The sequence below is a fragment of the Tauraco erythrolophus genome, chromosome 16, assembly GCF_009769465.1.
Source record: "Tauraco erythrolophus isolate bTauEry1 chromosome 16, bTauEry1.pri, whole genome shotgun sequence".
In the NCBI taxonomy this organism is placed as follows: domain Eukaryota; kingdom Metazoa; phylum Chordata; class Aves; order Musophagiformes; family Musophagidae; genus Tauraco; species Tauraco erythrolophus.
The window spans coordinates 13,081,156-13,108,697 of NC_141480.1; the positions used below are offsets into that span (position 1 = coordinate 13,081,156).

Sequence of the window (27,542 nt, forward strand, 5' to 3'; positions counted from 1 at the left end):
CCTTGAATTTGACTTGTAATATCTGTCTACTTCTGTAGGTATGAAGAAGTAGACTCCACTTATGCCTGAGTTATCCTGTCAGTTTTTGTAGTTCAGTATTTGCTTTCTTCTACCTCATAAACTCCTTTGTCCTTTTCGTAGCAGTTATCAGGTCAAACCACTGCCTGCGTAAAAATACCGAGCTTACTGTTCAGGGAAAACAGACTACAGACCTGATATTGTTATATTTATGAAGTCCATATATTAAAAAATGGAACATTCTCCAATCTCTTTCCAATGCTGTTATTCAGCAAATACCTTTAGTATCAGGAGATAACATTTTTTCCAGGCAGAACTCCAACTTTTAAGTTAGCAAGGTCTTTTTAAGACTTTGATAGTAAAAGCTAGAGTGGAATGTGTTGCTCTAAGACTTGGCTTAATATAGAATGGATTCTCCTTCTATTACCTCAATGGCATAATAACACTGAAACATCATTAGTACAATTACTCTCTATTATTGTGAAAGAAAAATATTAATTGTGAAAGAAAGTAATTGTACGTTTCACAGCAACTGTGTGATGCTCATGTAACATTCCCCTAATGAAACAAAACCAGGAGGATCAAGAAGTCATGTAATGACAAACCCAAACTATATATGCATTTAGTTGCATGGTAGAGGTGTTACTGCACTACTCCGTTAGGTTTGTAACTCCACATGGCTCGCTCTCCTTTTGTAGTGAGCATGATGGTTAAGTATAAATACTTTTCTTTTTCCAGATCGTATTCTTCTCCACATGGGCTGTGGATCCCATTTCTGAATGTTTCTTCAGAGAGTCACTGCGCTCACAGATCGCCGATGGCTTCCACTGTTAAAATTGTTAACGTTATCTTTAGTGAGTTTGCCACTGTCCTGTCCAGGAGTTGTTACCCTGCTGGGCACAAGGGGGTGATGGCCAGAGAAAGGTCCTGCTGAAGAGTCTGTAGCAGTAGAGTCTTCCTCTGCCCATCTATTAAAGAAATAGTAGCCTTCTTCAGGTGTCTGTTTCCTAAAATGATTCACTTCAGAGGCAGAAAGACCCTGATTTTCTGTGTCCCCATGAGACACAGCTGCTGCTGCCAGATGTAAAAATGGTGACACACATAAGTGACTGGTGTTTTGCTCAAGGTCATCATTAGATGCAGGTGATGCTACAGGTTCACTAGAAGTAGTTTGCTTGCTTGATCTCAATTTCTGGATTTCAAGATCTTGTTGCTCTTTAGGAAGCTTATCTAGTTGCTGTGCTTTCAGAATCAGAGATGTTCCAAAGGTTCCTCGTAGAGTAAAAATAAAGAACCTGATGAAAGAGGAAGAGAATGGATTGTCTTACCAGTGGGTTCCTTCCATAATCTGCATCATATAATGCAAATCCAGTTGCTAGTTTTCCACTGTTCTACAGGCGTTTTGTAGACACCTAATACCTGGTAGATGAAAGCTGTCTCCTGAATCTTAATGCAACATGTAACTATACACTTCTCGTGACCTGTATAGAGTCAACTACATGTGTATAAATACTAAATAAATGACAACAGAATCATTTGCTTGCTGAGCAGTGCAAGAAATACACAGAAGTTCACTTTGAGGAGATTGAGATTATATGTATACTGCTAAAACAGGCTAAAGAAGGGATCTTAATTTGGTAGATAACAGAAAAACAGAAATTTAAAAACCTCAGCTTGTGGATTTGCTCAGGAAGCAGTAAAAAAAAAGTGTCCTACCTGCCCTTTGCAGGACAGAGAACTTATATAACTATACACTGCGTGCAGTGAGAGAACACACATCCTCTCTCCATGTCATGTCAGTTTTGTCTGAAAACCAAAGTCTATTTCAAAGCATCTTTCTGTTAGGATTTGATCTTTACATACACGGCCTCAATATACGTTTTAAAACAAACATGGAGACTCTTTGAAATTGCATTAATAAAGCTGCTGTCTTTACATTCTGCTGCTAAATGTATGCATAAAAAGTATAACAAGATTACAAAGCCCAACAAGCTAGACTAAGTTCAGAAGAGGGCTATTAAGACAACTGATTTCTCAAGTCTATCTGCACAAGTGGCAGCAGATAAACACAGATGCGTTGTGCCTGTGCTCAGGCTGATCAATCTCACAGCATCTTAGGTCTGGCCACTGTGCAGTTGCTAGTTAGGGTTGGGCAGCCCCATCCCTGGAAGCGTTCAAGGCCAGGCTGGATGAGGCTTTGGGCAACCTGGTGTAGTGGAGGGTTTCCCTGCCCATGGCAGGGGGATTGGAATTAAATGATCTTTGAGGTCCCTTCCAACCCAAACCATTCTATGATTCTATGATTCTACAGAGAGCCCAGGTCCATCTGTGTAGATCTGGTGTGGATCATACTGCCCTCTGTCTTTCCGCTCATGTTGTCCACTATCTCCTGTGCGAGTTGCAGGTGGATCAGACAGGAGGACAGCGAAGGGAAGGAGAACTGTGTCTTCCATCCCATGAACCGCTTTCACTTGACCCTGCCCTTCCCACAACCTTGCAGGATGTGAGACTGTTACCTGTTGGGCCTCTGCAGGGCTTCCTGACAGACCAGTCTGCCTCCACAGCTGGAGAACTATATCTGGTCTGGATGTTGAAATCTTCAAAGAGGCACAGTATCTTCCCTTGCCAATGAATGAACATGAAATTCAGGTCCATTTCTTCTTCACACACTCAAGGGTTTTAGTACCTAACACTGTGCAGTTCATGTCTCAAAACAAAGTTTGGGGGCAGTTTTGAGATGCAGATACACAGAGGTTGCACTGCAAAGTACTGCCAGACAGTGGTCCAGGAAAAGCCTGCACCCAGGCAGGGCACAGGCAAGCCCCCCAGGGCTCCTGCCATGTCTCAGAGATGTCAGCTAGCACAGAAGGCAGTAGCAAAAGGAAGAACCGAGGAGAGCAAGGATTTTAACAAAACCTCTTAGAAACAAACCAGAATCTCAAGGCTCTAATTGGTTTCTGAAGGAAATAAGGAGCAGGCAGCGTGGTGAGATGAACCAATTGAAACTTAAAATTAAGTGCATTTTGACAAAGGGTGGTTTCACCACTGCTGTGATATGCTGACACAGCTAAGTTGTAGCAGAAACTAGGGGCTGGATATTCTGTGAACTCAGGAGTCTGCAGAAAATAATCTGGGGTTCCTATATGAAGGAACAGCAGTTCTCCAACTTTGAAGATATCAAGATACGAATCTTTAAGCTCAGTATCCTGCTGAGGCAGCAACAATCTTAACCTTGCTGAATTTCCAAGATGGAGACAGGAGTTCTCTGACCATGTGTTTGATGTAGCTCTCAGTACAAAGCTCTGGGTCAAAAATGACACTGTGAACGGGGGCTGATAGGAAAACAAAAATCACACAGGAGCAAAACAGACTGGAAAAGGATGCCCTGCCTAGAAGATATGAAACCTCACTGAACTATGTTTTGTTTATCCTGACCTGAAGTTATATAATGTAACATGAAATCACAAGAGCATCTCAACTCAAACAGGGAAATAATAATTTGAAGAAAAATATTATCAAGTCTGGAAAGGTTCCTTTTTAGACAAAGTTAAGGATCAGATTCTATTGCCTTTAAAGCATTTGCAAAATCAGATACTAAAAATATTTTCCTGATTCTTGCAGTACCAATGTACTGCACTACTTCATGACAATTAGAATGAGAAGGGGACTAGCAAGATACTCAAACCCCTTTTTTCATTCTCAAAGCACAAACAAAGATTTTAAATAAGTGGTGCAACTTAGACAAAACATATCTGCTTAAGAATGATTAAGGTATTAGGCACCAAAAGTATTAAGTTTTCCATATACATATATGGGAACAGAATCATTATGTTTTTCAAACCATTTTTTTTCAGCAATCTGTCAAAATAATTATCCCTGTCCAAATATTATTCAGCCTCAGTTAAAGCTATATTTAACACACCTGATTTGTCGCACAGAGTAAAACTAAAATTCTGGATGCAGAAAATTTCATATAGAAACACGTTCTTAAATTTGCCTTAGCAATGTAATACTTAAGAAACAGAATACGTTTTGTAACTCAAAGCATACAGGTATATTTCAAAGACTTGATTTCTAGTCTTGATCAGCTCCACAGCATTGTGTTTATGATAGCAAACAACTATGTAGCAGATTTGTAGTGGTAAACTTTGAAGCACCCCAGAAAGAGCAGAAAGAGAGGTTTTCCTGATGGGAAAACAAAAGCAGTAGATATATAGTGACTTATCTAGGGTTATATAACTGAATAAGTTAATGGTTCATGAACTGGAAAGTTGAACCCAGGCATCTGCCTTCCACACTGATCATTTATCCCTGTGCAACACATGCACCTGACACATCACGTATCTATACACATCATTATTGTCATTTCACTCCAATGCCTACAAATTCACAAAATGAAAATTTAGAGGAAAACAGTGCATCCTTCGAACCTTGGCAAGAGTGCGATGACCGGGGTGACAAGACACAGTAAATAGAAGGTGGGCTCTGAAAGCTGTTTCTCCATAATCCAGTAGGGGTCGGTGGGAGGGTTGCAGGTCACACAGACGGCGTTGTAGACCAGTGAAAAGACGAAGTAAAACACCACACTGCCAATCATCGTCACCAAGTGGAACAGAGTCTGTAAGCAGAATTGCACAAAATGACAGCGATGCTTGTGAGACCCTGCCTCTGGGTGTAAGACAGGAGGATACAAAGATGGATTGAAAAGAACATAACCAATAGTCCAGGTGTGCCGGATTTGTCTGGTGGGATTTTGGTAGCAGGGAGGGGCTACAGGGATAGCCCTTGTAAGAACTTGCTAGAAGCTTCCCTGGCTCCAAATCTGACCCACCTCTGGCCAATCAATTCTGGCACACTGTGAAACTTCAGTGCATCTGTTACTTTTTTATGACTCAAAATTCAGGTAAATTACTCTGAAAGACAATACCATGTCTATACAGTACACTGTGTTCAGAAAGGAAAAACAGTCATGCGAACAGGACGGGTCAAACACATACCCACGTTTTCATTTCTAGAGCCTGGTGCAAGAGAATGGTCAGGAGGGAGACGGTATTGATGGAGTTTCCAAAGGAAAACACGTCTATGTTAGAGTCCTCATACATCTAGAAAAGATGCAGATAGACTGTGATGAACTCTGACTATTCAGAAGTGATTTTTTCTGCTTTTTAAGGAGGACAGGAGAATGTGAATATTAATGATATCAGTACTTACCAAATAGGGGACAAAGAAGCAAATGAGGCTCTGATAGAAGGCATCCAACATTGCAATAATAAAAGTTGACAGCTTGTATATCTGCAGGAATTTATAGATAGCCATAGTCATTATGATAGGACACACATCTCTAGTCTGTCCTGCAGACATAATTGCTGCCTGTGTTTCTTCCGTTCAGACTATTGATTATAGCTAACTGGTCCTCCTTTATGAGTAAATGTCTCCTGAGCAGCTGATTTAGACCAAAGTCTTATGTTTGAACAGGTATTTTCTCTGTGTTAGAGACATACCTTAGGAAGATTAGCCAGTCAACTAAGGGTCTTAGAAGCTGAATGTCATGAACATCCCATCCTTCCCCAAAGGATCCTATTCCTCAAATTCTTTTTCAAACAAAGCTCTTCCTAGAGCTATAGAATTGGTAAAAAAATCCTTTCCGTTAAGGTTCCTTCCCTTGAAACATCTATTTTGTGCCATTTTAATTTGACTGCTTGTCATATTTAAACTTATCTAGTGACCTGTGCGACTACAGATCCCCTGGAGTAGGATGCATTATTGGAGTGAAAGAAGGCTGGGCTCCTGTTGTTTCAATGCAGATAAAATGACAAAGCAACAGCAATAATCTCTTCAAAATGGTAAAGAACATATTTCACATATATGTGAAGTCCGAGAGCTCGTAAGAAAAGGGATGGAAAATCCTACAGAGAATCCTCTAATTCTGCGCTCTCTCACCTAGCTTTTCAAAAGATCTTTAAACACAGTGTGAACCACCAGTGCTCATCAGTGCTAAAAAACACAATTCGGGATAATGAAAGTAAGTATTGGGAGAAAAAGAAGGAGAGAGAAGAATTCCTGAGTACCCTGCAATTTTGTGATTAAAAACTAAGGCTATATCAAATTTTGATCCTTAATATTTTCATGATTTCCTATGAAAAATGTTAAGGCAATTTGGGAGTAAGTGCTACTGTAGTGTATGTACGTGCAAAACCAAGTATGTCTGTGTCTGTGTGCTCCTCACAAACATACAGAGACCAGACTGGTTCTCTAAACCTGACAGGCCGACTGAGGTTAAAACATAACCTACTTTACGCATATTTTCTGAGGGTTACCAATACTGACTATTCAAAGTAAAAGTAGTAAATAAATGAAACAGTTCATGCCTGGAATGGCCTAGACACCAAACTGTCACAAAATCCTTTATATAGGTGTATTTCTGAACCTCAGAGTAGAAAAACAAATTGAGTTGTTTATTGATTTAAGTGTTTGTGTTTTCTGGTCACTTTTTGCTGTAATCTTTTTAACAAGTTTTTCTTCTTCAGTATATTGAGACTGTTTGAAGCACTAAATCTGAGCTTAATCAGGGACCAGCTAAACTATTTTACTGTCATTCATTACATTTCTCATCCTGTTTTATGTATTTCTCCCTATGCTTTCACTGAGAAATTTTCTATATATATGGTGTACACATATATACAAGCACATAAACATATTTGCTCCATCATCTCTTCTTCAGATCAGAAACATCAAACACAGGGCTGATTGACTAGCATGTCACTTTGCTTATTATCAAGCAGCATGCTGGTACCAAACTGGATTGTTCCATATATTAAATGGCAGAATAAACCTTCTCATTTACATCTTCCAACTATGACCAAGCATCCAATCTCGCTTCCAGGAAGCAACTTCAATCATGCCCCTTACCAGTTCTTCTGAAAGCTGCAATTATACTTTCTTTAAGTGGACATCAGTAAACTAGAAACCATGAATAGATCATTTGGTTAAAAGTAAGTCTAAATGCTTCCCTTCTCTACTTCCTCACAAAACCAAAAAACCTGCGGTCCTTTGGCTTATCAAGCAGTTATTTCAGCAATCAAGACATACCTCTGAATTTTGTCCATTCTTGTACAACTCAGGTAAACCTAGAAGTGTTTCTGCAGAAACATCTCTATCCAGGACTCCAAAGAGAAGAGGGGGAATCGAGGTGAAGAAGAGATTGAAAAAGATCATCTGCCAATAATCTATCATTGTGCTGCCTGAGAACCCACAGAAGAACTGGTACCAGAAGAGCAGGTTGACATAGCTCTGTGGAGAAGCAAATACAAACACAATGTCCTGTTACAAGCTGAACTGTGGCTCCCCACATGTGCAGGAGCACATCCTTCATGCTGATGTGATTTCATTTGTCTTTGTGTTGTGGGAGTTGTGAAGCTCCACCTTTCCTGTGGCCTCTCCTTTACGTCCTCTTTCTTCCCTCAAGCGGTTCCCTACTATTGCAGATGATCTGGACCCTTTAGTTTGCAATGTATAGATGGTCTATGTCTCTCACAGTTCCACCTACGAGGTTTAGGTAGTACACTGGTTATTAACAGAGTCTTCTAAGAATACATTATTTTGGTTAAAGGTACCATCAGTAGACTGCTCTGGACTTTATTCCACAAAGCAGTATATCTTAAGGGACTACTTCACATCGATTCACTGTGATGCAGCTTTTTACAAGCCAGTAGGTTTGAGAAAATATCAGAGAATAATTAAGTAAACTGTTCACAGCTCTGAGCACCGGATTTCAAAATCCTTTTATAAACTGGTTGTCCATGCAGAATCAAAGGCCTCCTGCTCCCTAATAGTACTGGGGAGATAATAGACAGCGGCATCCCAGTCTGGAGAGCTATATCGCATTGCAAAGAAATATCCTTTGAACTCTGAAAGGATGCCCAATCAAGAAAAAAAAGTTTCCATTTCCACTACAAATTTTTAACACTGATAAGAAGTAATCCTTATTAGAAATTATATAAAAAACCCATACAGATACTTTGAATTCTAAGTAAATAGTCTTTCATGCTCAGAGTGTATTTCATGTCAAATGGACTTGTTTGCACAGTCTTGTAAAAACTGTATTACTATCAGGTTTTTCCACTTTACATTACTCTTCATTGCACAGCTCATTTGCATATACATTAAATTTTTAATAAAAATGTCAGATACGACTGCATCATTACTTGCAAGCGGTTCCTATCAAATTAAATGCAAAAATTCAGAGGTTTCACAGGCAACCGATTCTTACTGCAGAGTCATCTTCTATATTCTAGCACTAATAAATTGCTCTTCCTTATGCAAATTTTATTTTGAGGCTCATGGGTATTATTAATAAAGTTTCTTGAACTACGATATAAAAGTTACTAAGCCTTGAGTCCTTTTTCCCTCTGGAATAATGCTATTTCAAAATATATTTAGAACCCATATTTTCCTCAATGCTTTATGCAGCACATTACTAAGGAGAAGGTGGCATACTATAAACTTGCAAAGTAAATAAACAGGAACGGTAGCTTCATAAAAAGTAAGAAAGTATAACCTGCAAAAAAACCCCTAAACAACCTCCCTCACCCCATAGCCCTGAACTTAACCCTTGCTAGGATAAAAACTTTCAGAATTTTAATCATCTTACCACGTTTTTGTAGAAAAAGTAAATCACCATTTTTGCCAGGCGAGCATAACACCAATGTCCATGGACAAGAAGTAGTTTTTTGAGATGCTTAAATCGGGTTATTGCAAAGTCACTAGCCATCACAGCCTTTGGGAAAAATAATAGAAGGTAATTTACAATGTACTTTTTTCCCATCCAATATGAGGAAGTTTAAACACGAACATTTCTCAAACCTTGAGAAAATAGTTGGAACTTTCTATCTCTACAGAACTCTCCATCTTAGGAGAATGAGGAAGGGGGATGTGTGGGAAAGAATTTGAGGCAGAAAATACTGAAAGAGAATCAAGAAAAACCCTGAAAACGCTATAGCGGAGAGTATTCAGAAACCAGATGCAAATCTAACACTGGACAGGCATCTGCTAATTTTCCAGGCTTATGAGCAAACACATGTTTGTCCATGCATGCTAATTGTTGGCTCAAAACACTCTTATTTGGCTGGACTCATAATTATGAACTGCATATTAATTTACGACAGCAACTTGCATCTTTAAGACGACACTCAAGAGTATGAGGCTGCTATGAAACTTATTAAGCAGCAAGAGACCATATGACGAAAGAGGAAAGGAAATAAATTGAAGGGATACCTGCATGCCTTCTTGTCCAGATATTCCAATTCCAGCATCAGCTGCTTGAATCATACTTACATCATTGGCACCATCACCTAAAATGGGAAGGGGGAACAATTAAGGGTGCAAGAAAGGGTGTTCAATGCAAAAATGCCTATATCAGAAAAAGAAAAAAAAAACAGCTATGCTGATAAACAAACGATATTCTGTAATACCATTCTTAATCAGGGAAACTGATACTTGGCATCAAGCAATCATGACCTCTAGGCTTTGATCTTGGTTGGAACATTTTCCTTCCCAGGAGACCTGGGTCCTCCAGGGCTAAGCGCAGCATTGGTTCTGGCTGGGTGGTGGCATGGACACCCTGACACCATCTACATCTGCATTGTTTTGTATATTCTGCTTGGTGAGCTCCATATGCTCAGCAACATGCTTTGCAGCACCCTACTTCACTGAATTCTCCAAATTATATGACAAATTTGAATGCAGTTGACAAAGTAACAAGCCAATTGCAGGAGTTATTCTGCTCATTTCAGCTTGCAGCAATATGTTAAACACACAACCAAATTTCTACAGAAAGAACAGCCATGGTTGTTGCCTGCAACGTGGAGATTGTGAGTCGGTAAAGCAAAATAAATGAAGTGGTAGGCTGAAAGCTTATACTTTGAACTCTAAGGCAAAGCAAGAAATTTTAAAATACATCAGACTCTTCCATTTCTCTTTAGTCCACAGAGGTGTATTTTTTAGTTTTAAGTCATAAAAATCAATTCTTCAAGGATTTCAGTGGGATCACTTACCAAAAGCAAGGCAGGAAATTCAAAGCATTTCACATTATTTGGAGGTAAAAAGCAAATAAGTCAGTGCTGAACACCGCCCTGGGGATAACTCTGTTTTCACCAATTGGGAAAATCTGACAGGAAAAGGGCTTTATGAAAAGACAAAACAGTAGCTACTATTGACCGCTTTCCACGCCCAAAGCAAGGGCATTCTGGAGGGAATGTGTACATACGTCTGTACTGGTGTGCATGAAAGGGACTGCTAGGGGATTCTGAATTTGGAGTGCCTTCATCTAGTTTAAATGGGGGACAGATTTGCTCAGTGAAAGCTGAATAAGGACTTTCATATCGGTTTTGATCGGGAAAGACTATCCGATGCTGTTTTCCCACCGTATCTACCCAAGACACAAGAAATAGGTCATACAACATATTCCACACTTTTCCATAACTCATACAGGAAGAACCTGCTTCCCTCTTTCTCCTGTGAGATTCAAAATGGAGTTACCTATTGACAGGGTCATCACTTTAAGCTTCCCCCGGACAAGCTTTACCACCATGCTTTTCTGAAGAGGGGTGGAACGGCAGCACAGCACTGAGCGGCAGTGCTTCGTCAGTGCCAGGAACTTCTCCTCCAGGCCCCCCTGGAAGATGACATTCAGCGTCCGTCCGTCAATCACCAGTCCGAACTCGGGACTGTGAGCCTCAGAGGCTGAGAATGATGTTGGGATAATGCCAAAAAATTTCCTCCGTGGATTTTCAGCCTCATAATTCTTCCTCACTTCTTCCAGGGTTAAATTCAAGAGAGATTCACAAGTTTCCTGTGAGAAAGCAGAAGTGGTTGTAGAAATAGTTATCTCCATCTCTCTTTACAGCATAGCACCTTGCAAGTGTAAGTTTGTACAATCATGGCAGTGGCTTTAAGTCTATCGGGTAGACATTAGACAAAACTGAGAAATGCACTAATCCATCAGACTGGAGATTATTTCAGTGATGTCATCAAATCCTTCAGTGAAAACACTGCGCATCTTATCAGCTAGTTAACTGCATTAAGAAATTATTTTAAAATAAAAGAATCTTCACCTTAGGAGGACATATTCTTATTTGCAGTGCCAAGAGTACAGAAATTAAAGAAAATCCTTTTTTTTCTAAAGGAGATTTTGAAAATCTAGTTCTGATGTGAATAATGTGAGCTACTGCACCATTTGCTTCCCCCAGAAATAAACCTCAGTAGAGAAACGAGAGGTTCAGATTTTCAAAATTATCTGATAACTTTGACAGTGTGATCTTTTCTAGGCCACAAATCAGGTGTGTGTCACAATTACAGACAGAAATAAAGCTTCATATTGCCCAGCACTGTGCCTCAAACACCACCTAAGTCTTTCCCTCTTAGCAAATTTGCCTCATTTTGGACCGAAGTCCCCTTTCAGATGCAAATAACCGAATTGACCTGGTATGAAATGCAAACAGATTTAAGGGCAACACTTCACCTCTCCCATATAGATCTCCTAAACTGGCACACCACTATCAGAGAAAACTCAGAATGATCTAAAAGTTATTTTGCTGCCTGTTAGTACTAAAAGTCCTCCTTCTGTGGCATGGCACTGAATACCTGAGGAGCTAATCACTCCCTTTTCTACCTTTTCTGTCAGCTTTATTGAGTGATGATTCAGTTCTAAATGTTATTTTCACTTTATGTTGCATAAGGTACATGTGTAGGATGTTTGCAAGACTTAAATTACACTTAAGTAGGAGGTTCTGGAATCAAATGTACCTCTGACATCTAATAAAAAGCTGCATCTAGACTGCACGCTGAAAATCTCTAAAAAAAAAAAAATCAAAGACGCAACATCTTTCGGTGAACAAACCAAAATTGTAGTGGAAATTCCTGGTTTGTCTTAGCTTGCCTCTTTAAATAAATTCCACGACTTACCTACTTCTGTTGCCTTTCCTGGAAGATATTTAATTTTCAGTGTTTGAATAAGCTGCTGGACTCAGGGGAGAGAGTCCCTTCCCATTGATGCCAGTTGAGAGGCTAACTTTGGCAAAATTTATGGGTTAAACACTTCGTACGTATTATTTGTTTTACCTTGCTGCTGCCATTGGGACACACTTTCAGAACCAGTTTCCTCAGCTTCATTTTGAAAGGGAGGGAGCTAAATCTTATTGTGGAGCAACTCCAGTGCCCACTGAACCACACGTATTTGCACGAGCACCCATATGTGCGCAGCTTGCCCCTGAACCTGGATCGAGGGCCGTATGGGATGCTATGGGTGAGCGCACGCGCCTGTGTTTCCTGGAGCCAGGGTGGTCCCTGCAGCATCACTTCTCTGACAGAAACCATCTTCTAATTTCCATCCTAAATATATTCAGCCTTCCGTTAAAGCAGATATGCGTATCAAATGAAATTACACATTGAAGCAAGGAACGTATTCTGTGCCAAATTCCATATCATCTTCGCGTGTTTCTGTATTTCCATGACATTAAAAGAGAGAGACATTTGCATAGGATTTTATTCTTGTTTGGAGAGCTACTAACTGCAGACAAAAGCAGTTAGAAAGTAGGCCATCTAACTGCTCTATACAATTGCCTATCACAAGAAAAACAGTCAGTGTTTTAACTATGTTTAATTAACCCTCATAATAGCTTTACAGTGAAAAGCAAACTTGTACTGGTAACCTCCCTTCTGTGGGGAGAAAAACTGAGGCAACTGAGACAAGAGACTTGCCTAGTTGCAGAAAGCAGCCTTGACTTCCCTCCTCAACCTGTCTACCCATGGAAAGGCTCATCTCCCAGTAACTCCTCTTACTGCTGAGCACGGGCGCAAGGGTTCACTGCGTAAAAAGGACAGAGCAGCGAGCTGGGAAAAGGGCAGCGGCTGCTGCCTGGGACACCTCAGGGGCATCCAAGGCTATATGGGAAGTAATAGAGATCACTAGCAAGAAATAAAGAAGAGGGCAGCACAGCTGGAATTTTAGACCCTGTTTTGGGGCTTTAGAAATGATCACGGCTGACTTCTCCTTAGCAAACGGGTCTGGTTTAGTCATAATGCCTGAACTTGCTCTCCCCTAAATCCATCTCACAAAGCCATCTGTCCCACCAGGATGCCCGGAGGGATGAAATGCACAGCAGTGGCCATCCTGCTTTCCAAAAGCAAGGCATGGTTTTCCTGGTACCCTACTTACGTTGCTTCACAATCTGCAAAAGCCAAGGTTGCTTTTCTAAAGCTTTTGACTTTTACCATCCTGACCGGCATTTACCCTCTTCGAAAGTCAGGACTCTATTTTCTCTCTTCCATTCAGACGCTTTCAGGAATAGCCATAGACTGCACCACAGATTGTTCACTCTGTTTCATTGAGTCACAGGACTTGACAGACGTGCCCTTGAAGTGATTATTCTCATTTTGGAGTCTGTTTGCTTTGCCTACTGCCTGACCTTCTTATTGCTCATGCAAATTCAGGGAATATCTGTGCACATCGACAGCTACGTGTGCCACCATGGAATGCCAAGAAAGTGACTGTGGTTTTAACCAACCCACAAGAACTATATTTAGGTTTCCAAGAAGGTGAAATGGTGCTTACACAAAAAGATACTGGATTAAATTGTTCACTAATAAATTTCTGATTAAGCTTAATTCTGTCAGGTAACATGTGAGTAGAAAATTCTGAATTTAATTAAATCTACACCTGCATACACTTTTTCCACAATGACTTATACAGTACATTCCAAATGTCTTCCTACAGATATCACCTGGGTTTAAAATACAGTTGTTGCTGATATTTCCATTGCAAGGTCAGATACCAATATTGTTAAGGAATCAGGCACTTAAACCACATATTACCTTCTTTCTAAAGGCCACTATTCAGGTAATTTTTTTTTAAAGAATATTTTCATTTGGAAAAATAATTTTAGTTTAATTGAATAAAACTCTACATAACTGTCTTGCATTCCAATTCATCCAGTTTTTGATTGCCTGTTTTCTTGTGTTGAGCACAGCCTCAAACAAAACAGTGCCAAGCTGCAAGAACCCAAGAAAGGGCAAGAGAGCAAATTCTGTGCATCTCTCTGTACTCACCTTATTTTCAGTGTTAATGGTGAAAACAGTGTCTCTTTGGTTCAGCAGTTTACAGGAATATGCAATGTTTACTGCTGTTTCTTGTTTGTCTCCTGTCAACACCCAGATTTGTATCCCAGCTTCTCGAAGAGCCGCAATAGTGTCAGGCACTCCATCTTGCAGCCGATCTTCAATCCCTGTGGCTCCTAGACAAACAGGAAAAGAAGTGGTGACTGGTTTTCTTTCATTTGGAAATCATGTTGCTATTTTCTTTTTTAAGAAAAGATCTTTGACTTCCAGTTGTGATCTTGAATTTATCAAGAGCTGAGCCAAGGTAGTGTCCAGCAAATAAACACATAGACACAAGATCCACATTTGGATTAAGATCCGAAAGTGTCAGCAATCAAGTTCTGGCTCTTCATTTTACTCATTGCTAGAACTATGCATTTCATTTCTTCTAAATAATCCTAAATGACAATGTACTGGTAGAGGAATTACACCATATGCATTTTTAAAGTACTGCATTAAGTCCCATCAAAGCAACCAGAAAAGATTAATTTTGTCTATTTAAATGAATGCTATCCCTATTGTCAAGTTAAATGCTTCACCCATCAAAGGGAGAAGAAACGGTACAGTAAGTTTTCTTTCTGAAAATGTGCAAAATTATAAGTCAACACTCATCCTGATGGTAAATCACCATCTGAATGTTACAATATTCCTTATCTCTTCCACTAGGGGTCAGTTTGAAGATGCTGTAACTGTGATACATTAAAGATGGGTATTGATTTGCGCTAAAAGAACACTTTTTGTGAAATAAAGTATGAAAGCACACAGAGCCTTAAGAGTTGGCAAAGGTAACAGATTCTGACAAGATCTAAAGTATCTCTTATGTGGTTCTGCTTATGGCATTTACTGTTATTACTCTAATTTTTTAAATCACTGCAGAGATTATGAGAAGTCATAATGCTAATAGCTTGCAATCACAGAAATTCAGGATAATGAAGCATGGGCACAGATTGTATTCACAGAAAGATGAGACAGACAACTCTGAAAATCAGTCTTAAAGAACAAAATGTTTGGAAACAGAAAAGAAGGCACTGAATTGCTCTGTAATTTAACAGAATAATATTGTTAGATATGATGGTGATAGATGATGCACAAGTGCCAATGAATGTAAGTTTTAATATGAAATATTCTTTTACAAACTGCAGAAAGCAAACATGACAATGCAACAACAGTATAAATTCACAGCAAAAATACCTGTGTGTGGACAGCAGTTTAAGTTACTGTTTTTTGTAATACATTTAATTACCAAAATTCCCTTAGAACTTGTGCTCAGAACTGAATTTATAGTATTTTATAGGTTTATCTAAGGACACAGATGCATGATTGAATTATGGGAACTTCATTATCGACTGTGTCAGTTGAGCCACAGTAACAGCTGATGTACATCATCTTTGCTCCTGGTGCATGATAGTTTCAGTACACTTTTGCAAAGTTACTGCTGCTCAAAATGCATGAGAACTTGTTTAGACTCTGTCATTGGACTGCATACCCTAGTCCTGAGATTTCCAAACCTCAGAGGAAGACTTTTTGATATAAATTAGTATAAGCTGCTGTCTGCCTGATTGCCAAGAATATCACAAGAGAGCAAGTGATACTTCACGCAATGACGATTCTTATTTTTAGCTACCTAGCAAGGTGAGTTTGGTCTCCAGATGCTCCGCTGTCTCCATTAACAGCTCATCTCTGTTGTCAATTGCAGCTTCTGCCTCCCGACGAAAATTGGCCCATTTTTTAAATTCATCTTCATTCACGACCTGCATAACACAATTTAAACAGAGCTCATTTTAAATTTAAATAAGAGAAGAAAGCCAACATTCTTGATCACAGAGACTTAACTCCTATCCAGGCTGGTAAAGTACTGTGTTGCCTTTAAAATAACACAAATTTTTCCTAGAGAGATTACAAGAACTAGTAGTAATGAGAAAAATAGACCCGCCTTCCTTTTTGTATAAATGGCCTACAGCTGAGGCTTAAAAACATGGCCTAGAGAAACTCTTGATCACACAGACCTTAACTGGGATTATGAACGGGAATACACAGTTTACGAAGGTTGCTCTACATTTCTCCAGAGTTTAAATATGATCTATTTGTTGCACATAGACAACTTCTGTATTAAAGTATCAGACTAAGATGTACTAACCTAGGCTGAGGGCAAGAGTTTTGAAAGCTGAATACCAAGCAAAACGAAAAAAGTTGGCTCCCTTGTGGACTTTTATTTCTTGCTTTGAATCACTGTACAGAAGGTCAGCTAGAGTTACCATAAGCGAAACAGAAATGAATGTTTTGAGGCTGACCAAATATCCATCATCTGCTCACATTGAGGAAAAAGAAGAAAAAAAGACTGCAGAAGAGTCAAACACAGGGACAGAAAGATGGGCTGTATCTGCCTTGTTCTCTGAAGCAGAAAGAATTATAACCATTGCATTTTTCTAATAAATCTATTAACATGTACAGAACAAAGCTGTGAACAATATTAGGCTAATGTTCTCCTACCTTCTTAGCTATGCACAGAGTTCGTAGGCCATCACGGGCATAGTAGTCCAGATGCTTCTGTGTTTTTTCTTTTATTCTTTTCATTCTCTTCTCTGCAATAATGCCAGCTGTGAAATACAAGGAAAAGATTCCATATTTTAATCACAGATCATTTCAGACCTAATAGCTTAAGATTAAAAAAGAGTGGGCATTAGAGAAAACTGGATTCCAGTATAATAGCAATTCCGTTCAAAGCTCAAAAGTGTTAGCTGTGCATAAGATGTAAGCTTGCTAAAGAACCGTGTTTCCTTTAAGATAATATTACTTGGATTTTTTTGTTTGTTTGCTTGTTAATGTTGTAGCACTCTTGCTGACAAGCTGAAACACAATGGTCAGGCCCTTATGACAGAACTGTTGCGGAGCACACAATCCACATGGGTTAGCGCTGTCAGTGAATTTTAATTAGCCCATTCTATATTCTAAGCAGTACTCAGGTTAAATAAATACCTCAGTTCTGATCTGCAGGGGTAACACTAGAGAAAGCTTATTGGGTTTTTTATACTTCTAATGCCTAAATATAATATTTCATGCAGAAAAGAGTACAGCAAACTTCTTGTGCTTCTTTATAGGAGAACAACGGAAATAGGTCATTGGCTAATTACCTTTGGAAGAGTCTTCCAGCAAGTCCATTATAACAGAGTCAGCTCCTTTTGTATAGACAACAATCTCCTTGGTTAGGGGGTGTCTCACCACTACAGACATCCTTTTCCTTACTGAGTCAAATCCCAAAGTGTAGAGAATATCGAAAGTCAGGAGTGTGCCTTGTGGCAACCGTACGGTCACCTGTTCAGGAGTTCGGGACACTAAAGTAAAACTATATGCCTGGGCAGCATGGACAAGCGCTGCCTCATCTGGGCTCTCAGCCTCATAACAAAAGTCTGTTGGCAAAGAACTGTTAGTCATGGATTTAAAAACTTCATCCAAGGAAGCACTACCAATATCTGTGCTGCCCTTGCCCTGGAGCTCATCGCCTCTACTGCTGCCACAGCAGTCGTCGTCATTGTCACTGCAATCCAACGCAGCAAGATGCTCCTCGGTATTCTTTGCACTGAAGCTGGCGCCTAGGTCTGAACTAGACTGAGATGATGAAAAAGACTGACTAAGGCTTGCTAATTTTAGCCGTTGAAATATCTGATGAATCTTCTCCAGGGTGATTCCTGAAGGTTTTATTGGTGGTGGGACCGTAACCTAGAAATATGAGAAAACCTTGGGTATACTATGGTCAAAAAATAAACAAATGCAAACTACAAGGTACTTTCCAAAACCTCAACATATTTCTCTATATTTAAATAACAATAATTTAAAAAGCAAATATCTTTTTTTTCTGTATTTAACTGTGGTAAGGGAATTCAGTAGAGGAGTCATAGGTGAGTTGGCATCCAAATGTGATGGTGATTTGTATCTCTACCTCTGAAGCAGAGATAGAATCAACCCCTTTGTAATTCTGTCACTGGTTTGAGAGATCAGAGAAAACACAGTATATTCAACGTACTTCTTGCAGTATATCTAATATAAAGTCTAAAATAAAAAGTGCAGATACTGTGGTAGTCATAGCTATTAAACAAACTTAAGAAGCCATGTTAGGAAGGGACACACAGCCAGTGAAACAGTAGATATTACACAAAAGCAAAAAGAACTAGAGAAGAACTCCCAAACAAACCGTTTTTCACCATTTCACATTTCACTGAATTCTGCTCTATGTTGTTAAATGGAAGCATAATCAATTTTCCTCATGTACTTAAAGTTAGATTACCCTTTGTCTTGGCTCGGTAGCTGTGGAGACCAGGACTGTATTGCAGATGGCAAGGGCGAGAAAAAAGTCAGTAAGGGATGTGGAAGTCTTCGTATGTATAAAAGGAGAAAAGTTTTCAGTCTGGAGTGCAGCTTCTCTCACTCGCCTCAGCAGCCTGCTATCGGGAGTCACATCCTTTTCCTGGAAGAGAAATTACATAATGAGGATTATTCCCATTTACCCTTGTCCCCAAGGAAGAACTATCAATGTCATGGTTTCCTCTTACCTCTTACTGAATTTACACCTAGAATTATGTAAAGTAAATGCCTTTTGTACTTAATATCTAGGGGGGAAAAAAGATACATTTCTAGAAGTATCATAACTAGATAATTAGAAGAAAAGGAATCTCAAAATAGAAGATGATTTCAGAATTTTCTTTTGAGATCTACTAGAAATCAAGAATAATCTATACTGTATCCCCAAACTTTGAAACTACTGAATTAAGGGCATTCCAGATGGAAGTGGAACGGATTTCCCATTTCAGTGTGAGAGCTGATTGTTATTTCGACAGACAATATGTTGTGCTTATGGCTTAGTTACAGCAGTATCGCTTTTTGTTTGCAGAATCATTTTGCTTTGCACTCAGAAAGAGAAGCTGCCTCAAACTGTTCTTCCTCATTTTTTTACAATAAAAACATACATCATTTGTTTCTGAAATGCTACTGTAATTTTACTACCGCTCTCTAATCAAACCTAAGTTTGCAAGCCAAACTACTTAACAATGTTACTTATCTACAGTTTAATCTGATGTAGGGCTATGGGAGTGCTACTTTTAATGGAAACTTCATGTTAGCATAGTCTGGTTTAGATTCAATTCAGGGACATATTTAACAAGAGCTTCCAAATTTAAAATACACCTTCCTGTGAGCCAACACTTTTGGATCTCTTCTTGAAGGAACTGCCAAAGTGATTTAGCCTCTTTCTAGTTAATCTCAGTTGTTACCCTCTCCTCCTTCAGTCTGGCACAATTTTCCTAAGTTCCTAAATATGCAACAGAAGTCAACCAACCACCTTCATGACTGTGTCGTGCTGAGCTGAATGTGTTGCATTACAACTCCTGCTTGCTAAAGTGAATAGCGGTTCTTAAATCACCCTAATAATTGCAAATAAATCTACTGCTCATTTTTCAGCACGAAAATAAATTGAAGTCTGAAGACGGAACAAGGGTTTGCACTTTCTCTGCTCCAGGAGGTGCTGGTTCCTTTGGCTCAGTGTTTTCATGCTTTTTTTTTGTTTCACATATAGGGAAATGTTTTAAGTATAGATGCAGTCCTTTCTTTAGCAAACTGATACATACTGAGGATAAGCCCAATTTTTTAGTTATCTTCTCAGGTGTCTAAAAAGGAATCAGAGGCTGAAAAGTTAAAGTTGGCATTCTTTAGAAATCCTTTCATAATATTGCACTGCAACAGACAGTTACTGTGAGTAACTGGGTGTCTGTGACCTACACTGTGCTTGCTACGCATAGCAATCCCAAATAGCTTAACTGGACAATTCCGATGAAGAACACGTGCAGAAACAACTCAAAATAGTTACGCTGGAAAACATATTAAGTTCAAAACATGAATGAATAGGAAGTCATTGACTGTTTGCCCACTATTCATAAAATTTCTTCATGCAATGTGACAATTAGAATAAATCTCACAAACCACAAATAATTACACATGGATCTCAGCTTGTCCTATCCATCACCATCCTACCCAATTTCTTTTGCATCTGTATCCTCAATATGTATCTCTAGTTCATGCGATAAATGACAATGCACGAGTACATATTCCACTTCAGCAGAAACTTTCTGAACTCAAAATTTTCCTCTGGAAAAATAGAAAATTGTCAGGTCTATTATGGTATCAATATGATTTTTAAAAACAAAATAATACAAACCTCAATATGTATCAGAAAAGTTTTTCTCATTTTCTATTTCACATTCAGTGAAAACAGGGCTGACCTGAATTTCCAGCCTTATGGAACCTCAGGAAATAAAAAAAATTCAGACAAAAAAAGTCTGTTCACTGGCCAGCCTGAACATATATAAAACAACAAAAAAAAACCCAAACAAACAAAAAAGAAAACTAAATAAGCAGCACTAATGATGATAATCAGTTTAATTTACCACCTTTTCAATGTCAGCAATCTTGTTAACGAAAATGCTGATGTTATAAAATGGATAATGCCATTCAGTTTTTAAGATTTCCTCATTAATTTGGTAGTATTTCTTCTACTCGATGGCACTAAAACCTGAGGACAATAGGGCAACTGAAATCTTCATGAAATGCTTCTAATAGCAAGACATTATATATTGGAGTTACTAAATCTAGAAGGAAATGTGCTGTCTCGATCTTAATTCATAAGAACGCCTAAAGGTAGACAGTAGTCTCTAATTTTCCAAGTGTAACTGTTAATAGGTAGATCTCTATCTCTTTTTATTTATGTTTAGTAAGAGTAGCAAGAGATGATTGCTGATGAAAAGCTAGGAATTTGCTTTTCCGTTGTCTAAGACCTGGTGAAGCTTCTTCCCACTGAATAGATTTTGCCATTGAATTTTTGGAAGCTGTAACTGAACACAGGATTCATTGTTTCTGATGAACTGCATAAATTCCACGTAGGGAGGCTCCACAAACTGCCATGGATCATGAAGACTATGGCAAAAATATTGGAAGGGGCGAAACCAGAGGGTAAGCCCTAGGGATTAGGCTCTGCATCATACCTATGTTACTTTTACTCCAGAAAAGACAAGCAATACTATTTACTTATTCCTCTAGGATCTGCAGGCTCTGGTTTAATTAACTTTATCAAACGCCGTGAAAAACCCATCATCCTCATCTCCATCTCAGAGATGCACTGAGATGAGCATGCTAATTGATAAGAGCTTCTCGGATTTCAGCAAAACATCAAAACTTGTCAAGCAGAGAACACTCTCACAAAGAGGCAGGCTGAAATACGTTCTGTAGCTGCAGATCTTCCTAATTGGAGAACTGCTCAGAATACTGAGACAAAGTTCAAACAAGCCGATTTGCAGACACAATCAATTACCACTGTACAAATGCACTTAAAGCACCATATACAACCTGCTTATCACCGATTCTGATTGAGAGTAAGTAAATTTTATGATCACTGCATAGATAATTTTCCTTTAAAAACTGTTCATGTATAAATTGGACATTTGTAAATTATTATCTTTTGTTTGGCACAGTTACTTTCCGATTAAACTCTTTACATTTTGTAGGATACTGTTATGTTAACAGACCTCTTGCTTTAAAATGTTTTTCTTGGCAACAGTTCTGACATGCAGGTGCTCGTAGCAGATGCTGTACTAACCCTTATCCAAAAACCACTGTGTCTTCTCAGCGGTGCAAAGTTCTTCAATTTTACTATCACCTGAGGCTACCAGTTTTCAAGAATAGTTTCACGCGGCTGGCACGTCAACCCTTGGAAACTTGACATTTATTAACAACAACAAATTGTACAATGCCAGCTACTGGCCTTTGGACTTTACATTGTAAAGCAGTTTGTTGTTTGTTTTTTTTTTTTTTTTTCTCTTGCATTTTGTTGATCTGAAGAAGCTGAGTCTCAATTTCTTAGTGAGGATTGGGTTTGACAGTCATTGACTCCCACTGAATACTTTAATACTTTAATAGAGCCATTGGTCCTGAAGGGCTCTGTGAGCCTTAAATTAATCAAGACAAATAGCAATCTTTGTGTCTTCAATCACACATTGTTCAAAAATGGATTTTTCTTAAGAGACTTTGACTACTGAGATACCTTTAGGCCCATGATACTCTATGTATAGCTGAAATACTCAAGATGCTCTAGATTTGTAGTAAAGTACAAATGCAGCAGACAAGATGATATAAGTTCCAAAGGGCAGGAACTAGAGAAACACAGAAAATTTTATTATCTCAATTTTATTAATAAGGAATTGGCTTGGCTGGTAAAGTAGCATACTACTATGCATCATCTGAAGGATTATCAACATACAGGACAGCCTCCGGGCAATACCTCAATGTCTCCTTTTTTACTACATCTTCATATTCGTCATAGAGGTTAAATGATTTATCCAGATACAGTGACACCTATTAGCAGCTAAGGCTAGTTATTTTCATGACAGCAGCTTAATCTTCCTCTACAAAGGAGATGTTTGATATTAATTTCTCAGATATTGCTTTTGCAGTGGGGGTAAAAAAATAACATGACGGTTTATTTATAGAAGAAAGTGAGGACGTCTGGCAGTAAAAAACATAATTACAGAAATATACTGGCAAGAAATTCCTTTATGACACTTCAAAAGTCATGACTCATAAAAGGTTCTCAAAAGTCATGACTCATAAAAGGTTCTCAAAAGTCATGACTGATGGGTTCTCAAGAACCCATGGAGAAGTTCTCAACATCCCATGAGGACTGGGCTGGAAAATGCTAGGATAACAACTGATAAACTCCCCATATTCCAAGAGCAGAAGGAATACTGACTGATAAATACTACATGATAGAGGAACTGAATGAGGCAAGTAGGAATTTATAATGCACTTAAACTATTTTGCCAAGAAGAACAACTGCAGAAAATAAAGTTCTCAGAATTCTATATTTATTATATATATTTTTTAAAAAATAAGATTTGGAAAGGTTTTCCAAAGGAGAAAGAAATGTGCTTGCTGTTGACCTGGGGCTCTAGGGTCTGGGTCCAGATGTGTTCAAGTCTGGTTTTCATCTAGAGTGGTGTTGGTGCAGTTGTTCCCAAGACCAGGGATGAATTGTGGAGTTGATGTTCAGTAGCGAGAGGGCTCTAGACAGGGCTCTAGCTCGCTTCGTGGTTCTAGAGCATGTTCTAGATGCCTATCAGTTCCAAAGAATGTTCTAGATCGCTTGCTGGTTCTAGAGCAGGTTCCAGGTCACTTGTTGGTTCTAGATTGGGTTTTAATCTGGTCCCTGATTGTTATGTAACTAGTCTGGGATTCAATTTGCTTACACTTTCATGATAGTTATGTACTCAATTTCATGTTCAGGAAGAGGGCTGTTTTGTTTTAGATTGTGGCCTAGCTCACTACCTGGTTCTAGAGCATGTTCTAGAGCACGCCTTGGTTCTAGATTGGGTTCTAGGTCACTTGATGGTTCTAGAGCAGGTTCCAGGTGACTCTGGGTTCTAGAGGAGAGGGTGGGTTTTCCTTTTCTTTTGAGAGGAAGGCTCAGAGAATGGTGATCCTCTCATCCTCCCGTAACTCCTAAGTTTGTGGTCACTCTTTTCTCTGTAGAGTCGGCATATAACAGTGAAAGAATACATTATCATTATAGATTATAAGATTAAAATAAGACATTATTATCAAACATCCTATGCAAGTTAAGTATCTCCTAACATTACTGGAGCTGAGACCGTAATCCTGCTCATCACAGCACAGGAGTAATTACCTACCATTTCTAAAAGTGAAGCACAGTTTCACCAGCAAGCAACTGGAGCAAGTATTTCAGGGTGGAGACACTCATAACGCATCACACTGATAGGCTTTGCTGTAGGCTATGTCTAACCTCAAGGATTGGGAAGACCATTTCTGGGTTCAGTTGCTTATTTTGACTGCATACTGACTCTGCAGTGACCCAAAGAATAACAGACCCCCCTGCTCCAGTTTCACATAGGCTGAACGGGACAGCCAAGGAGGAGGACCGTAGGGAATGCTCAGACTTTTAATGTCCTCATACACCTCCCTCCTTGGGCTACTTTAGTCAAACACCTTTAGCTCACACAGAAAGATTCCAATGGTAGGATCAGTACATCTTCAAGCCATACACTGATTATTTATTGCCAAATGTCAATAAAAGACAGATGAGATTTAATGGCCTACTAGGCTAAGCATTAGCAAGCAAAATCAATCTGAAACACATTTGTTATGTTTCTTCTCCAAGCTCTGAATTAAATCATCATAGAATGGTTAGGGTTGGAACAGACGTTCAAGATGGTCTAGTTCCAACCCTCCTGCCATGGCCAGAGACACCTTCCACTACACCAGGTTGCTCAAAGCCTCATCCAACCTGGCCTTGAACACCTCCAGCAATGGGGCATCCACAACTTCTCTGGGCAATCTGGTCCAGTGCCTCTCCACCCTCTGAGTGAAAAATTTCTTCCTTATATCTAATCTAAATCTACCCTCTTTCAGTTTAAAGCCATTGCCCCTTGTCCTGTCACTACATGCCCTTGTAAAAAGTCCCTCTACAGCTTTCCTGTAGGCCCCCTTTAAGTACTGTAAGGCTGCTAGAAGATCACCCCGGAGCCTTCTCTTCTCCAGGCTGAACAGCCCCAACTCTCTCAGCCTGTCTTCATATGAGAGGTGCTCCAGCCCTCAGATCATCTTTGCGGCCCTCCTCTGGACATGCTCCAACAGCTCCATGTCCTTCTTGTGTTCAGGACTCCAGAGCTGAATGAAGTACTACAGGTGGGGTCTCACGAGAGCAGAGTAGAGGGGCAGAATCATCTCTCTCGACCTGCCAGCCACACTGCTTTTGATGCAGCCCAGGACATGGTTGATATGGTGTGTTGCAGTGTTAGGAGCAGAGGTAGTTTGTTGCTTTATGAGCTATGTTCAGACTCAGACTTCCAATCCATATCCTTTTCCCTACCATCACCTCCCAGGAGGACCTGTACTTCCTGTTTCTGCAAAGCCAGGCCCCAGATCCTCTTGCACAATCCCAGCCCAGAGTCCCCACCTCACTTTCCCTGTCATTTTAAAGCACCAAAACAGCACAAAAAGCTCATTCTCCTTTGTGAAAAGTACTTCTTGCTGTTACGAACCACAGCCTCAATCCTTGGTCCTCAAAATCGTATCTCCTCCTGTCAAGCAACCATCACAAAAACTTACCCGTGTGCCCCCAATCTTCTGCTGCAGTCTTTGACACAAGGACTGAGATTCTCAAGCCCTCACCTAGCTCCCTCTGACTGCAGCCTGCACACTCTAAGCATGGACCCCAATGCTTTGTCTCCTCCTTCCCTCTCTTAGCCCCACCATGGTTTAGATTGCTCCTGTCCATCTGTTGGCTTCCCATCACAAAATGTAACAGAAAGGAGAACTCCTTAAAATGTGTTAGCTCAGTCTGCTCATACTCACAATGGTACTGCTGAATGCCACTTGAGACTGGTTGCTGTCACAACGACCGAGTGACCTGTTCCTTGTATGCCCCTGAAAATGAGGTCTAGCACTCTGAGACCTCCTTAAAGGTCTCATGGTCCTCTGCTTATAAGTGGCCAGTCTCTCAATATTCGTGGGAGAAAGGGTGAAGCGTTGAAGTTTTGCAAAATCCTCATCATCTAAATCCAACTCTTTGTGGGTCTCCAGGCGCCTGGCTGTAAAAAGACAAAATGAAACCTCACCTTTTGTTCTGTTCTTTGGATTGCTCAGGAGAAATTCCTTAGTTGGTTAAAAAACCCAAACTAATTCAAAGCCAAAACATCTCAAAAGCCAGCACCAGAGAAACTTCGCTATCCACTTCAGTTTCTGGCAACTCCCACTCTCCAATGTTTATTATTGCAGGAAAATAAAAATGCATTTTCAAAACAATCAGTCACTTTTATGGACTTCTGCTAATGCTTGGTCTCTTTAGCTGCATTTTGTGGTTGACTGCTACAGGAGAGTGAAATATGGTAATTAAGAAATTTGCTAATGTTTTCAGTCACAGAGCACAAACGTCTTTTTGGCAGCTGCTTGCTAGCTTAATAAAATCCTTTGCACTATGTAGAGAGACAAAGTGGTGAGCGAAAATGGGCCTGAGTCAAACCCCCAGATGCAGAGTCCCGAATGTCAAGGGACTTCAGATATGGACTGCAGCTAGAGGAGACACATGAAAACGTGTAGCTGTACCTTTCGTATCACACAGAAGACTATAGTAACTACTTTTGGACCTCCCGAGTTTAATTACTAACTATCTCAGTTTGCGAGCTTATAAAAGGTTGGCTGGCATTCATTTAGAAGTGAGAGAGAAAACATTCTCTTTGCTCTCTCAAGTGGGTATTGCGTGCAGGGCAAAGCCTGGGATGCCTGCAGAGGGAAATGGAACACCTTTCCCATCTGATTTCTGAATCCCTTAAAGCACCTTCACTTTTGTGAATCTCCATGACAGGAGTCCCTCACAAAATGGAAACAAATCCACAGAGCTCTACATTCAGTGACCTCAGTAGGTTTAAACATTAATATTTAAATTAATAACATTTAGTTGCTCAGAGAGAAAAGCAAGTATGAAAAAGTGTCTCTCACCATTTTCCCGATGTGAAAACTCAATTCCGTCGACAGTACAGCGTCGGAATACCATTTTGTTTTCTGTTAGTGTCCCAGTTTTGTCTGAGAAGATATACTGAATTTGTCCAAGATCCTCAGTAATATTAAGGGCGCGGCACTGTATAGGCAAATCTGTTTCTTCATCATACAGGTCAATGTCATTATGAATTAAGAAGACTTGGCCCAACTTGACTAACTCAATGGACACATAAAGAGAAATGGGGATTAAAACCTGAAAGAGAGATGGAATTCTCAGTGAGGATGAGACAAGTCTTAACTGCTTTCTGTCAGCAATGTCCTGGGGCACAGGTATACTAACGATTTTCAGAGAAACAGTAGTTCCTAGAGACATATTGTAGGACTGAATAATAATAGTTCAAGAGAGAAAAAAAATCCTGCACACAACAGCAATAGATAAACAGGGACAATAAGTGAGAAATTTAAGACGAGATTGCTGGAATATCAAATGCAAAGACGGGTCTTTCGGAGGATGCTCTTACAAAGCACATTCTCTGTGCTGAGGTGCATGCTGCTCTCACCCTCCTGAAACTCTGAAAGGATGCACTAGCACAGACTAACTCTTAATGTAAGAAAGTTTCACAAGCAATTCGCACGCAACGCTTCCCATCCACTAGCTTCCCTGCCCCGAAATAATAATGAATTCTTAAGATGCACAGATATTCTGTTTCAGTAAAGAAGAATAATCCCCCAAGGAATCTCCGAGCAGCTCTGAAAGTTATCTTCGCATTTCATTCATATTAAAGAACTTCTGTCCACTTAAATCTCAGCAGTTTCATCAA

At 39.6% G+C, this 27,542-nt stretch overlaps 1 protein-coding gene across 1 annotated transcript in view; it reads right to left on the bottom strand.

Moving 5' to 3' along the window:
* Positions 1-805: 805 nt before the first annotated feature.
* The window catches only part of ATP10B (ATPase phospholipid transporting 10B (putative)), a 51,876-nt gene continuing 25,139 nt past the window's right edge, over positions 806-27,542 (bottom strand). Inside the window, exons 7-21 of the mRNA XM_086621703.1 lie at positions 26,722-26,974; positions 25,579-25,814; positions 18,452-18,631; positions 17,301-17,886; positions 16,660-16,766; positions 15,794-15,920; positions 14,122-14,306; positions 10,555-10,867; positions 9,292-9,368; positions 8,669-8,794; positions 7,108-7,308; positions 5,230-5,310; positions 5,016-5,120; positions 4,449-4,636; positions 806-1,313 (exon numbers count right to left, since the gene is read on the bottom strand). Of these exons, the coding sequence (XP_086477829.1) occupies positions 806-1,313; positions 4,449-4,636; positions 5,016-5,120; positions 5,230-5,310; positions 7,108-7,308; positions 8,669-8,794; positions 9,292-9,368; positions 10,555-10,867; positions 14,122-14,306; positions 15,794-15,920; positions 16,660-16,766; positions 17,301-17,886; positions 18,452-18,631; positions 25,579-25,814; positions 26,722-26,974 (3,273 nt within the window). The remainder of the gene's footprint in view (positions 1,314-4,448; positions 4,637-5,015; positions 5,121-5,229; positions 5,311-7,107; positions 7,309-8,668; positions 8,795-9,291; positions 9,369-10,554; positions 10,868-14,121; positions 14,307-15,793; positions 15,921-16,659; positions 16,767-17,300; positions 17,887-18,451; positions 18,632-25,578; positions 25,815-26,721; positions 26,975-27,542) is intronic.